The sequence below is a fragment of the Elephantulus edwardii genome, unplaced genomic scaffold, assembly GCF_000299155.1.
Source record: "Elephantulus edwardii isolate Elephantulus edwardi_28Jun2011 unplaced genomic scaffold, EleEdw1.0 scaffold00085, whole genome shotgun sequence".
Lineage (NCBI taxonomy): Eukaryota > Metazoa > Chordata > Mammalia > Macroscelidea > Macroscelididae > Elephantulus > Elephantulus edwardii.
In genome coordinates this window covers 14,219,088-14,232,552 of record NW_006399835.1, presented here as the reverse complement: position 1 = coordinate 14,232,552, position 13,465 = coordinate 14,219,088, and the positions used below count along the sequence as shown (strand labels likewise).

General features: G+C 42.3%; 1 protein-coding gene across 1 annotated transcript in view; it reads left to right on the top strand.

Annotated features, from left to right (window-relative positions):
* The first annotated feature begins 306 nt into the window (after nucleotides 1-306).
* Nucleotides 307-13,465, top strand: part of LOC102845718 (uncharacterized protein C3orf26 homolog) — an 86,752-nt gene continuing 73,593 nt past the window's right edge. The window contains exon 1 of the mRNA XM_006890042.1: nucleotides 307-472. Coding sequence (XP_006890104.1) covers nucleotides 307-472 — 166 coding nt within the window. The remainder of the gene's footprint in view (nucleotides 473-13,465) is intronic.

The following is a 13,465-nucleotide window of genomic DNA, read 5'->3' as shown; positions in this document are numbered from 1 at the left end:
TTGTCTTTGCTAAACAAAAAGACAAGTTCACATCCCCAAGCATAATTTTCAGTTTACTTCTACATATATTTCTGAGTGCCCACCATAGACCATAATCTGTTCTAGGCCTCAGTACTGTGTAGTCAAAATAAATTTGTGTCAGTACCTCTTGGTAAGAACAGATAGTTTGCCAAGAGAGACAGACATCACAATTTAAACAATAATGTGCTGAGTATTATAATGTAGGCATAGATGTGGTTCTGAATGTTCTTGGGGTGGAGGTCATGAAGGCTTAATGGGGACAAGGACACAGGGGTAGGGGTGCTGATGGGTATTTGTACTGGCCGCCTTCAGGGAGGAGGAGTAGGCTCCTGCCAAAAGAAGGAGCTGAAGGAGGGCATTCGGGGCAGAGGACACAGCGAGGACAAGCGCCCTGGCAGGGAAGCACATGACGAGTGCTTTCAGAAATGGCGAGTGGCTCATATGTTTGTCAGTCGGTGTGTGTTTGATATGTGGTGTCCAGCTTTGTACCAGGTCAAGTGAAACCTTCATTTAGGTCTAGTTTATTAAAGATCTTCAACACTTGGCTATCAGGAACTTTTATCTGTATTCTGTAGACAATGAGGTCCACCAGAGACTTTCTGACAGGAAGTAATGTAATGAAATCTCCTAGGCTTTGAAATTTAAAAGTAGTTTCCTGAAGCTATGAAATATTTTGCCTACAAAGGCACTTGGGCGCATCTAACTCTCGCCTTTTATTTTAATCGTGAAAATTGTGTGACTCCATTTCAGCTTTTATATCCCAGGACTTCCTGAGTAGTGCACATCGTCAGTACACTCAGCTGCACACCAGATTGAGTTCACGTAGAGGTGCCTCTGAAGAAAGGTCTGGAACTGGAAAGCTACTTCCAGAAAACAATCAACCCCTGAACACTCAAGAGAGCACAATTCTATTCTAACTCACATTGGTGTCATATTTTATATATTTTCACTGACACAATATATACTGAAACAATAACATATGCTGTTGTTTTATAGATAGTTATTATGGCTTGTGTTGTTGAATATAACTCATAGTGACCCTTGAAGAGTGGATCTGAAACCTTGCCCTGTCTTGTGTCATACTCATCATCTCCAGTATACTTGAGCCATGGTTACAGTCACCATGTCAATCCATCTCATGGAGAATCTTACTCTTTTTCACTGACCCTCCGCCTTTCCAAAAACATGATGCCCTTTTCCAACTACTGGCCCCTCTTAACATCATGCTCAAACTATGTGAGATGAAGCTTCTTCATCCTCACCTCTGAGGAGCACCCTGGTTGCACTTTTTCCAAAACATACTTGTTTCTTCTCTTTGCAGACCATGTAATATTCAGTATTTTTCTCTATCATCACAGCTCAAAGGCATTGATTCTTCAGTCATCCTTATTCATTGTCTAACTTTGAGAAGCACAGCAAGTAAATGAAAAGACCATAGCTTGAATCAGGTGCACCTTAGTCTTTAAATTGACATCATTGTTCTTTAGCATTTTAGAACGGTGCCTCACAGCAGATTTTCTCAGTGTAACATGCCTTCCAGTGTCTTGGCTGCTCGTACCAAGGCTGTTGACTATGGATCTAAACAAAATCAATTAGTTGGTAACATCAATCTCTTCTCCAGCTCTCAAGATATTGTCTATTGACCCAGTGGTGAAGAATATGCATATATATATATATATATATATATATATATATATATATATATCCAAAGCTGACACTCCAGCAGGTTTTCAGAGACAGCTTATCAGACTGGAGTAGATTGCCCTTCTTTCTCACATGGAGCAGCTGGTGGATTTGAATCTCATGTCTTTGATATTGCAACTCAGCTTCTTGCCAGTAAGCCACCAGAGATATCTATATCTGTCTATCTAGATAGATATAGAAATAGATATATATGTTTGAGAATTGACAATTTCCGTTTGCTTTGTTCCATAGTTAGCACTCTTGGCACCAGCAGTCAGAAAGTCAAAAGATTAGTTGCATTAGGAAAATAAGCTATTGACAGTGCTGAAGAGCAACAGTGTCAGTCTTGAGACTACGGTGTGCCTGATAATACAGACTATGGTCTTGGCAATTACTTGTTCTGCATCAGAGAACTGGACAATGACCAAAGATGACAGAAGAAGAATTGATGCATTTGAGTTTTGGTGCTAGAGTACTGAATAGACCATGGATTGCCTAGAGAACAAACAGATCTGTCCTGAAGAAAGTGAAACTTAGCTGCTCCTTGAAGGCAAGAATTTTGAAGCTTCATCTCACATACATCAGGCATGTAGCCATGAAGGACCAGTCCTTGGAAAAGGATATCATGCTTGGAATGGTAGAGTGACAGCGCAAGTGAGGAAGACTCCAGATAAGATGGATTGACACAGTAACTGGGATAATGAGGGTAGGTTTGTCAGAGTCTGTGACATTGGCAGGGTTCAGAGCTATGTGTACAGGCTTGCCATGAATCTGAGTCAACGGCACATAATGACAATGTAATTCTATAACCCATTCTAGGCCTCAGTTCTGTAAAGACTGAATAAAATGTTGTTATACCTTTTACTAAGAAATGATGGTCTTCTAAGAGAGACAAATATCAAAATTAGAAATGTAATGTGCTGTGCATTATAATGTAGGGGTAGACGTGGTCTTGAGTGTTCCTGAAGTGGAAGTCATGGGGACAGGACACAGGGGTGAGAGGGCAGTGCTGAATATGTGTACTAGACAACTTGAGGGAGGAGGATTAGTTTTCTGCTAAAAGAAGCTGCAGAAGAGAGCATTCTGGGCAAGGAACATGGTGTGATCACAGATACATTGGCAGGAAGTAACATGGAGAGGGCTTTCAGAAATGTATGTATGTATGTATACACATATATATATATACATACATTTATATATGTATGTATGTGTGTGTGTATCCCTAACAACAACAAACTTACTTGTCATTTTTTATGTGTAGAGAACATTGTTCTACTTGATACAGCACTTGTCTGTCTGTTTGCTGTACTGGATAATGCCAGTGGTGTGTCAAAGGCTACAAGGGTTACCCATGGTGGACAGGTTTTAGTATAAGTCTCAGATTCAGACAGATTAGGAAGCAGGATTGGTCATCTGCTTCTTAAATAACAGGCCTCCGAAAACCCTATGAACAGTAAAGGATCGTGGGTAATTATAGTATTAGTGACAAAGCCCAGTTTGGAAGTCAGTCGATGGCACAGGATAGAATAACATTCAGATCTGGTGTTCATTGAGTTGCTATGGGTCCTGCTTGATGGCACCTAACAACAACATATCAAAGATAGGTGGTTCTAATCCACCAGCTGCTGCTACTCAGGAGAAAGATGGACAAATCTCTGCTGCTATGATTTCACAGCCTCTGAAACTCTGCTGCAGGGGGTGTGTGTGTGTGTGTGTGTGTGTGTGTGTGTGTGTGTGTCTGTCTCATATTCAACTGAACAACAATGATGAGTATGTGTGCATATGCATATGTTGTTGTCATGTGCTGTCAAGTTGAAACTGACTCATAACCAACCCTCCAGTAGATTTTCCGCGCTTTTCCCCCCCTTTTAGATATCTTCTATATGACAAGGGGTTCTGGTGGTCTAGCGAGTAGGGAGCTGAGCTGCCAACCTAGATGCAAGTGGTTCAAATCTACCGGCAGCTCTGAGAGAGAATCTCCTCTGTCATATGTTTTTGCTGTTTGCCATCAAGCTGGAACCAACTCATAGCTGACTCTCCTCAAGCAAGTTTTCAGAGGCTACAGATTGCCCACCCTTCTCCCACAGAGAAGTTGGTGGAGTCAAACTGCATGCTCTTGGGGATTGCAGTGAAACTTCTTATCTCTGGGCCACCAGAACTCCCTCCATGTCAGATGTACCATATCTAAAAGAAGGGGAGAAAAAGCCAAACAAAAAACCCAGTTGCCACTGAGTCCATTCAAACTCTTAATGGCTTCATGTGTGTCAGAATAGAACTGTGCTTTCAGGGGCTGGTTCTCTGGAAATATCCTTCCAGGCATCTCTAGCAGCTGAGAGCGTTAACCGTTTGCAATATGCAGTAAGCCATATGGTGGGAAAACGGAACCTGAGAAACACACTTTTCATGAGCAAAATAAGAGGCTCTGGAGGCCAAGTACATAAAGAATTGAGCTGCCAATCGAAAGTCTGATGGTTCAAATCCACTAGCTGCTCCATGGGAGAAAGTTGGACAGGCTTCTCACATGGGGTTTAAAGCCACTGAAAAACTGGAGAGTCAGCTATGAGTCAATTCCAACTTGATGGTAATGAGTGAGTTAATTAATATTTGACATAGAACCTTGGAGAAACCATGTATGACCTAGCTTCCCAAAGTGACACCTAGATTCAAGCAATGTCACTCCTGTGCCCTGAGAGGGCACTGGTAACTTCAAAACTGACACATAACAACAACAGTATGGATGGTCAAACCTCAAAGACTAGCCTTGGGGAGAGGAAGGATGGGTGAGGTTGCCCCAGCAAGGTGACAGGTATCCCACATTGTACTTGGAGCGTTTGAGCACTGCAGAGAGAATCTGAACAAGGGGTTGCACCATGATTCTAAGTATCCTTCCTCAGTGAGAACCAGATCCTAAATAGCAACTAGCAGATTGGAAACAGGAGAATGACAGAGTTATGCACAGGAACAGTCTCATACAAATAAACTAGGTTTTAAGCAGCACTGTAATGCTAATAAACTACAGCTAACATTTAGACTAATGGTAATCCCAGAACATTTAATTGCGCTCACGCAAAATCAAGAAGCTGTTGTTGGACAGAGCAAAGGAAACACTGCGTGGTTAAAAATCAGGGAAGGTGTTGTCAGGGATGTGTCCTTTCTTCTTACTTACTCAATCTGTATGCTGAAGAAATCATTCATGAAGCTGGACCCTATGAAGAGGAGCATGGCATCAGGACTGGAGGAAGACTCATCAGCAGCCTGGTATGCTGGTGACACAACCTTGCTTGCTGAAAGTGAGGAGGACTTGAAACACTTGCTGCACAAGATCAAGGACTACAGCCTTCAGCGTGATTTACATCTTAACATCAAGAAAGCAATGTTATCACCACTGCCAATAGACAACATCACAATAGATGGAGAAAGGATGGGAGTTAATTTTCAATTATTTCATCTTGCTTGGCTCAATAATCAACACTCTTTGTACCAACAGTTGGGAAATAAGGAGATGTATTACACTGAGCAAGTCTGCTGTCAGGGACCTCTCCACAATACTGAAGACAGTGATATCAGTTTGAAAACTAAGTTGTGCCTGATTCAGACCATGGTCTTTGCAATCACTTGCTTCATATCTGAAAGTTGGACAATGAATAAGGATGACAGAAGAATTGATGCCTTTGAGTTGTTGCGTTGGAAAAGAGTACTGAATATCCATGGACCGCCAAAAGAACAAATAGATATGTCTGCTTGCACAAACAGGTATGCCTCCACAAAAATCCCAGCCAGAGTGCTCCTTGGAGGCAAAGATGGTGAAGCTTTGTCTCTCATACTTTGGGCATGTTGCTAAGAGAGGCTATTCCTTGGAAAGGGGTTTGATGCTTACAAAGGTGGAAGGTCAGTGGAAGGAAGGAAGGCCCTCAACAAGATAGACTGACTCAGTGACTCCCGCAACAGGCTCAAGTGTGTCAAAGATGATGATGATGGCTCAAGAAAGGACAGGGTTCAGCTTTATTGTTCATGGAGTCACTCTAAGTCATACTCAACTCAGTGACACTGAACAACAACAATATAGTGCTAGAAAAGAAATTTAGTTCACTCCAATCAAGGGAAATGTCTAGTCCCAAGAACTGAGGAAACTAGGAAAAGGCTGAGTTTGATTCAGTGTTTAAGAACACAGGACCCACCCTGGTGCCTCCAGAGAGTATACCTAGGAAAACATTTTAGCCACTGGAAATTACTGAGGAATTAGGCACTGGCATGTATTGTGCTTCTGAGTTTCCAGGCAGCTCCATGGCTCAGCAGTGCAGAGCAGGACAAAGTAACAATCAAAAGATCCTCCCCTGGGGCCAGCTTCACAATAGCTTCCTAGAACTGCATTGTGCTAGCCATTCTTAGTGGTCTGATGCCTGACTTTAAGGTTTCTTTTTTAATTTTTCTTAGGTTAAAAAACCCTACGCTACATATATAATAGCGACTCTGTTTTCAACCCCAAATATCTTTAAATGAGAGAGCGCTAACCACCTCCTGACCTCTTATTCAAACATGCATTGTGTGCCAGACCTGAGGTTTTAAAGCAATCATTTTGAAACTTTATAATTGTAGCCATACGTTCAGTCTCCATTCTCAAAGTCTCTCAAGTTCAATCAGGGTGGTCCTGGTTGAAATGAATACATGAAAACCTTTAGCAGAAAGCCAGGATTTATGGAAGTATGGTAGTATTTATGGTAGTAAAAACATGAAGTCAAATAAAAAGAAGGTGGTCCTCTCTTTTGGTAATATGGCAATTTCAATTATATTTACTTCATTCATCAGTTTCATAACAATTCATTACCTGCCTACTGTGTCCAGGTGTTGTCCTGGACAATGGGGAGGGGACATCAAGGTACAGCTATTGTTGGTCCCTGCTGTCATGGAACACCAAACTTAAGGGAGGAATCTGATAAAAACCTGTTATAAAGTGAATGCAGTAGTAAGAGTCTGTGATTCAGTGCTTGGGGGATAAAAATGGAGCCGTAGCAATAGAGCGTGGAGGAAGAAATGCCACTGAAAGGAAACCTGAGTCATGCGAAGGAGCTAGACAGGGAAGAGCAGATATGAGAAAAGTAAACCCGAAGCCACTGGAGTGAGAAAGGAGTTGACATGGAGAAACCCAAGGAGATCGTGGTGGCTGGTACAGGAGGCCTGGGAAGAGCGGATGGGAGATTGCAGGTGTAAGTAGAGACCAAAGGGGTCTGTGGTTCATGGCTGAGAATTTGGGTGTTACTCTAAATATGAAAACAAACCACAGTCTAGTTTGAATCTGGAAAGTGGCATGATCCTACTTAAATTTTGAAAAATATCTTTCTGGTTATCATGTGCCGAATGGAGAGGGCCAAATGTGCCAAAGCAAATGCTGGGGCTTCAAACACGATCTGCCAAGCCATACCAGCTTGTGCCAATTACGCTGGTGACCTGGGCAGTCATGGTCTGTAGGCGGCCTGTTAATACTTTCCCTTCACACTAATGTTCTTCTAAATGCCCAAACCATTTCTCTTTGTCTGTTAGCTGGTAGAAGAAAAGGTATCAGAACACTGCCTTTCACGTGAGCCAGTCAGACAGGGTTCTGGCCCATTTTCCTTTTGGTTAAATTTCTCTCAAGTTTCCTTTTTTTTGAGCTTTGTCCCTACTGCATAGAAGCTATACAATAATTATTTGTTAAGTTGATTTTATTTGATGACTGCATGTTCTGATGGTACAAGTTATTAGAGAATCTCCTGGGGTCCTCTTTACTTCCTTTCTGGAGCCGGTGTGTCTTTACCACACCCAGAAATAAAGAGGGGAGAAAAACAAACATAAAACCAAAACTCACTGCCACTTGTCAACTCCAACTCACTGTGACCCTCCATTTCCAAATCTCTAAATCTTAACAGGAGGAAACTCCCCATCTTTCTACTGATGGCTTCAAAATGCCAACCTTTCAACTAGTAGTTCAACACCTCCTACACCATCAGGGCTACTGAGGTATTCCTATTTTCTATCTATGGTGGTTGCAGCACAAAGGTACATAATGTGACTCTCCACTAGAATCAAAGAAGCTATGTACATGTGAAAAATTTTAAGAGCATCTGGTTAGAGTTTAATGTGGCTGCAAATAATCACTATATTTTTCATGTTTCAATTACTCAAATGTGGCTAAAAAGTGTGCTTTGGCGATTTTCCAAAATAAAAACTCTGAGGTGAGAGATATTTCAGCCGCAACAATAACTTGAAAATTGGAAGTTGGAATACCACCTGTTTTTTCAACTGTCTTAACTCTGTCACCAACACTGAGGTGATTCGATTACATGTGACCAATCTGGTTTCTGGCCATTGAACAGCACACTTCAGCTACAGGCATCAGTCTTTCCCTTCTCTTCTGTCACTGTGAGTTAATTTGGGGGCAGAAGGGAGAACGTGGATAAAGCCTCTGATAAAATAAGTATCGGAGACAGGGACCTCAGATTGATGACTTTGAATTTCTCAACAGCCTTACATTATTCCAGCCCTAACAAACCAGATAAATCTTGTCAATCCTCACTGTCCTTATCACCTAACATTGTTATTCAGGCAAAAGGAAATACATTCTCACATGGCAAAGGTCCATTGGAGGATGTGCACGAGAGAGAAGAGGACCAACAGGGCCATTGGTGCAGCTCATCACACAGAGCCACCAGTCAATGCTCAATGGAAGCAATTGCTGCTGCTGTTCTTGTTACCACAGATGACAGTGGTTTGTGAATTGATTAGATGTGTATGGGCTTCACGTTGTAGAGTGCCACTTTTCAGGTCCCCTATTGCCACTCTATTCCTTACCTTCACCATCTGCCCCCTGAAGACTCTCAGAAATATTTGGCACTGCTTTTTTTTAAGGACCTTTCTGATTTACTGCCTGGGTTTGGTCATTCCCGCATCTCCATATGACAATTGCCATTCCTTCTCATTGCTGCTAAATTCTCTTTATTGGAAAGAAGCACACTTTCACACAGCATCCCTGACGATTACCTGAAAAGTCAGTGGTTTGAACCCACCCAGAAGTAACAAGGGGGGAAAATCCTGGTCATCTGCTTCCATTAAGATGGAAATCCTGTGGGGCAGTTGCACTTTATCCCGCTGGCTAGTTGAAATGATAGTTGGCAACAGCAACTGCAAGCCTTGAAAAGACAAAGCAACATAGACTATCTTGCTTTTAACCATTCTCTACAAGGAGAAACGATGCATGTTGTTCAACCTTTGTGGAGTTCCTGTGTGGTACTAACAGTTAAGCACTCAGCTGCCAATAAAAGTTAGTAGGGGTGCCTAGGAGTCCCCCCTCGTGCCTCAGAAGAAAGGCCTGGCATTCTGCGCCTGAGAGATCACAGTCTTAAACATCCTCTGGAGCAGTTCTCCTCTACTCACTGGGTGTCGTCATGTGTATTGGAATCAACTTGACAGCAATGATTCCCCCCCCCCACCCAGTGCATCTTTTGATAAATGTAAGTTCTCATCAGGATGAAAGCATATCAGATAATGGTTACCAGGGACTGCAGTGGCCTAGTGGGTAAGGAATTGTGCTGCTAGCCGAAAGGCAGGCAGTTTGAAGGCATCAGCTGCTCTGAGGGAGAAAGATAGGTAATCTCCTCCTGTGTGATTCACTGCCTCTACAAACCCAGTGGAGGATCAGCTATGAGTTAGTTCCAACTTGGCAGCACACACAACAGCAACAACAAGGATATAATGGGTTCCTGATGTGGATTCACAACATAATTCCAGCCACGTGCATCCACACCCTGACTTTCTTACTCTTTCCTGAATGTGGAATGGTTTTGTTAGCATCTCACCTCACTGCTTCTCCCACCAGAATTTAACTCAGTTCGTGTCTTCAGTCATCTTTGTGCTTTGCTGAAGAGGCTGGTGGTTCAAGTGTTTTACTTTGCTAGAAAAGATGGGGGATACATCCGATCCTTCACTTAGAAAAGCAGGAAATACTCATTTCAGTTAGGGGCCTGGGAGCCACGTCCTATTGTTAAAAAAAAAAAAAGGAGTTACTATTTCCCTGGCTCTCTCCTGCCTTCTGTCTGCCCCCAAGCCCACCCTTGGAAGTCATGGGGGGAGGCCATCTCTCAGTGGTATACATGTTGTAATGGGTCAAGTCATTAGCAGGCAGAGTTTTGTTTGGACTGTAACCTGACTCTAATCGCTGACCTCAGAGAATGAATTTCATATGACATAGCACCTTAGCTGTGTGCTGGCTTAGAAGTTTCCACTCTCTTCCAGCCAGAGTGCTTTTTCTATTTCTAGGCTTGTCGTGTTGATGAGTCAGGTGGCCCCAGACTTTTCCTGTGGATGAAAGGGGCATCCTGACTTGGATGTATTTTCTGCATATATAAATTATAAAGAGGGAAATTTTGGCACAAAAGTAAGGGAAACTGGAGGGTTGAGTGAGAAAGGTATAAAATGGCCAATAAAAATAAACCATAGCCCTAGGGCCTGAATGCGGCAAGATGTATAACATGGAAAAATGGCCCTCTGGAATAACACTTTTTCTATATTAAAAGCAGTCATCAGGAGGACTTTGTGATGCAAAGGGTCACATTAGTATCTGCCACTAACCTCTAAGTTTAAACCATTTGAAAAAACAAAATAAAACATTCTGAAGATCCATTTGCTCCTATGTCCATAGTGAGTGGGTTTGTTTGTGGAGGGTTTTTTGTGGGTGGTGGGTTTTTTTTTTCTATTTTAATGAAAGTTTACAGAAAAGTTGAATTTTCATTCATTCATTCATTCATTCATTCATTCATTGTTGTACATTTTCCTCCCTGTGGGTGGGTTTTTCTCTTCCCCTATTGCAAGTGTTGGAAGCTGTCTCCTGGACCTTCTACCTAAGTATTGGGCCTCTTGTAGCAACTGGTGAATTCACTGAGCTCTCACTCCCTTTGATTACTGTCAGTGGAGTTCTTTGTATTCTTCACATTATTTTTTTTTAGTTTGCAGACAAAATGCATTGCATATGTTGTGTATCATTCATAGACATTGTATTTTAGGCATTTCCTTATTCATGTTGTGTTCCATAGAGTCATTCCTATACATTGTGTTTTATAAAATCTATTACGATTGGTCTATGCCCACCACGTTCTTTTCTATACAGAAAATGTGATGGACAAACCAGAATCACTTTTTTAAAATTTATTTTTACTAGTTTATTTCAGAATCATTATTGAAGGGCTAGTTCAAAGGTCTGTGGATTTTTACTTAAGTCTCTTAAGAGCACAGATACTTAAAAACTAGACCACCAACTGAAAGACTGGGGGGTTTAACCCCACCAGAGGTGTGTTAGTAGAAAGACTTGAAAGGCGGTAGCATTGAAAATAGTATAGAGCTCGGTTCTACCCTGAAAGCCATGAGGTCTCCATGAGTCAGAATCAACTTGGTGGCAGCTGGTTTCGGGATTTTGGTTTTGTAATTATTGTTGTTAAGAGCTATCAAGTTGGTTCAGATACATCACCACCCTATGTAAACACCACAGAACACTGCCTGGTCTTGTGCCATCCTTACGGCCCATGGCCATGTTTGAATCCATTGTGGCTTTTACTGTGTTATTTCATCTCAATGAGCTTTCTCCTCTTACTTGCTGATCCATAGCTTTAATTGGACTTCTCCTGAGAATTTGGTTTGGTGGTAGCAGTGGTGTCACTGCTGTTGTTCTGCCCTCTGGATACTCTTAAGTCACCAGATTTCTCTTTTCCCATAGGACTCTTGATATTTCTGCCTCATTAATAAGCAACGTATAGGTCTAACATCTTTGTTTTAATTCTTGAACTGATTTCATGTGTCACCATTCCTCTGCCCCCCTGTGTTCCCTCACACTTATAATTTATATGGTCTTATATATGTGTCATGTGTATGTGTGTGGTGGTGTTATGTTGTTGTTGTTAAGTTGTTTATATATAAGTCACATGTGATAATGGTTGCCCATATTGGGCAGTGTTGGGTGGAGCTCCCGATTAAAACAAGCTTGGAAACAGGAGCGGCATCCGCTTCCGAAATAGCTTGCCTCCGGAAACCCTGTGAACTTGGAGGAATGATGAGAGTTATACAAGTGTTCAGGTCTTTCATTTATTGGGTCGCTGTGAGCCATCTACAACTCAACGGCACTTAATAACAACAGCGTGTATCTGTCATTTAACTAAGTCTCAATTGATAATAAAGACAAACTCACTGCCTTCAAGTCAATTTCAACTCCTAGTGACTGTCCCTCAGGTTCCCATGGATGTAAATCTTTACAGAGAAGATGCCTCATCTCTCTCCCGTGGAATGGCTTGTGGATTCAAACTGCCAACCTTTCAGTGAGCTGCCCAGCAAACAGTTCTCCTTCATTAGGGAAGAGGCCCTAATCCTCATCTCTGTCTGACAGAAAGCACTTCATGAATGTGAATGCCTGTGTCCGGAGAGGTCCCAGGCCCTGTGATACCCTCTAACACAGAACCTTCAAGCATATGGAATCTTTAAGGATGACACTACAGCCTCCCAGCCTGACAGAGTTCAGTACCCACACTCATCATGAGAATCATCTCTCACCTGGGAATTTACAGGACTAGCAGATGTATGCCTAACCCAAAGTCCACATATCTTTGTGGTTCAAATCCACCATCCACTCCACCAGAGAAAGATGTGCTGTCTGCTCCACTACAGCCTGGAAACCTAAGGAAAATCTTTGTAAGCTGGAACCAACTCGACAGCAGTGAGTTTGATATCTTTTGTCTCATATCATTGTTGACCTTATCCTCAAATTTGAAGGATTTTGAGGATGGGATAGGGTGGGGCTAGACACAGAGGCAACCCTTGTTGATTGCTGCTTCATCACTTTTGCTGATAATTTTGTCAGAAATTATTCTCCTCTCTGGTGAGTTGAGGCAGATGAGAAAAGCTGAGAACCACCGTCTACCTGATCTATGGTGAGAAGGCTGTTATTTTCTAAAGCAGATTCAGGTCATGTGAAGTCTTTTCATGGGTCCAATGTCCTGATCAAGGCCACACTGGTCAGTGTGGCAAACAGGCAGTGCAGTGTCCAAGGTGAGACTCAGAGCTTGAGCTCTCTGTGAAGGAGCACTTCACCTCCCCTTCCCCACCAGGGCAATGTGGTCACAGCTCGACACCTAACCAAGCCTTGTTCTGAAAAGTGAAGATGGTACGAGGATATCACTGTCTCCGGCACTGGAGATGAGAGTAGGAAAGGTAGTGATTTTTATAATCTGGGCCTACTCCTTCTTTGTAGAAGCTTTGATATAGAAGTCCATAGGGAGTTGCGCTGCTAGCCCCAAGATCTGCCTCTGGCTGTTGGAATTCACTAGCGGCTCTGTGAGAGAAAGAATGGGCAAGCTCCTCCCACACAATTTAGAGCATCATGAGCCAACTAGAGAGCCAGCTATGAATTGGTTCGACTCCACAGCATTGGGTTTGAGTCCTTCTTTGAGTTTATTTTCCCACATCACCCCTTTGTGCATCTTGTCAAAGGACTTTCCCTGACTCTTCTAAAAAGCTGTGACTTGGTGCATATTCTGCTCTTTTCTGCAAACCTCTGCTCTTCCTTCAATATCCAGGTCTTTTCAGGATGCCTTTCTTCCACTCACCAACAGATGGTCATCCTCCAGAATGCAGACTTCTGGCCTCCTTGTCCCCTCTGCTATACACTCTGCAGATTATATTTTAATCATAATCTTTATTAATAGATACTCTTATTTCATTAAGTAATGAAATTCTAATCCATCTTTTT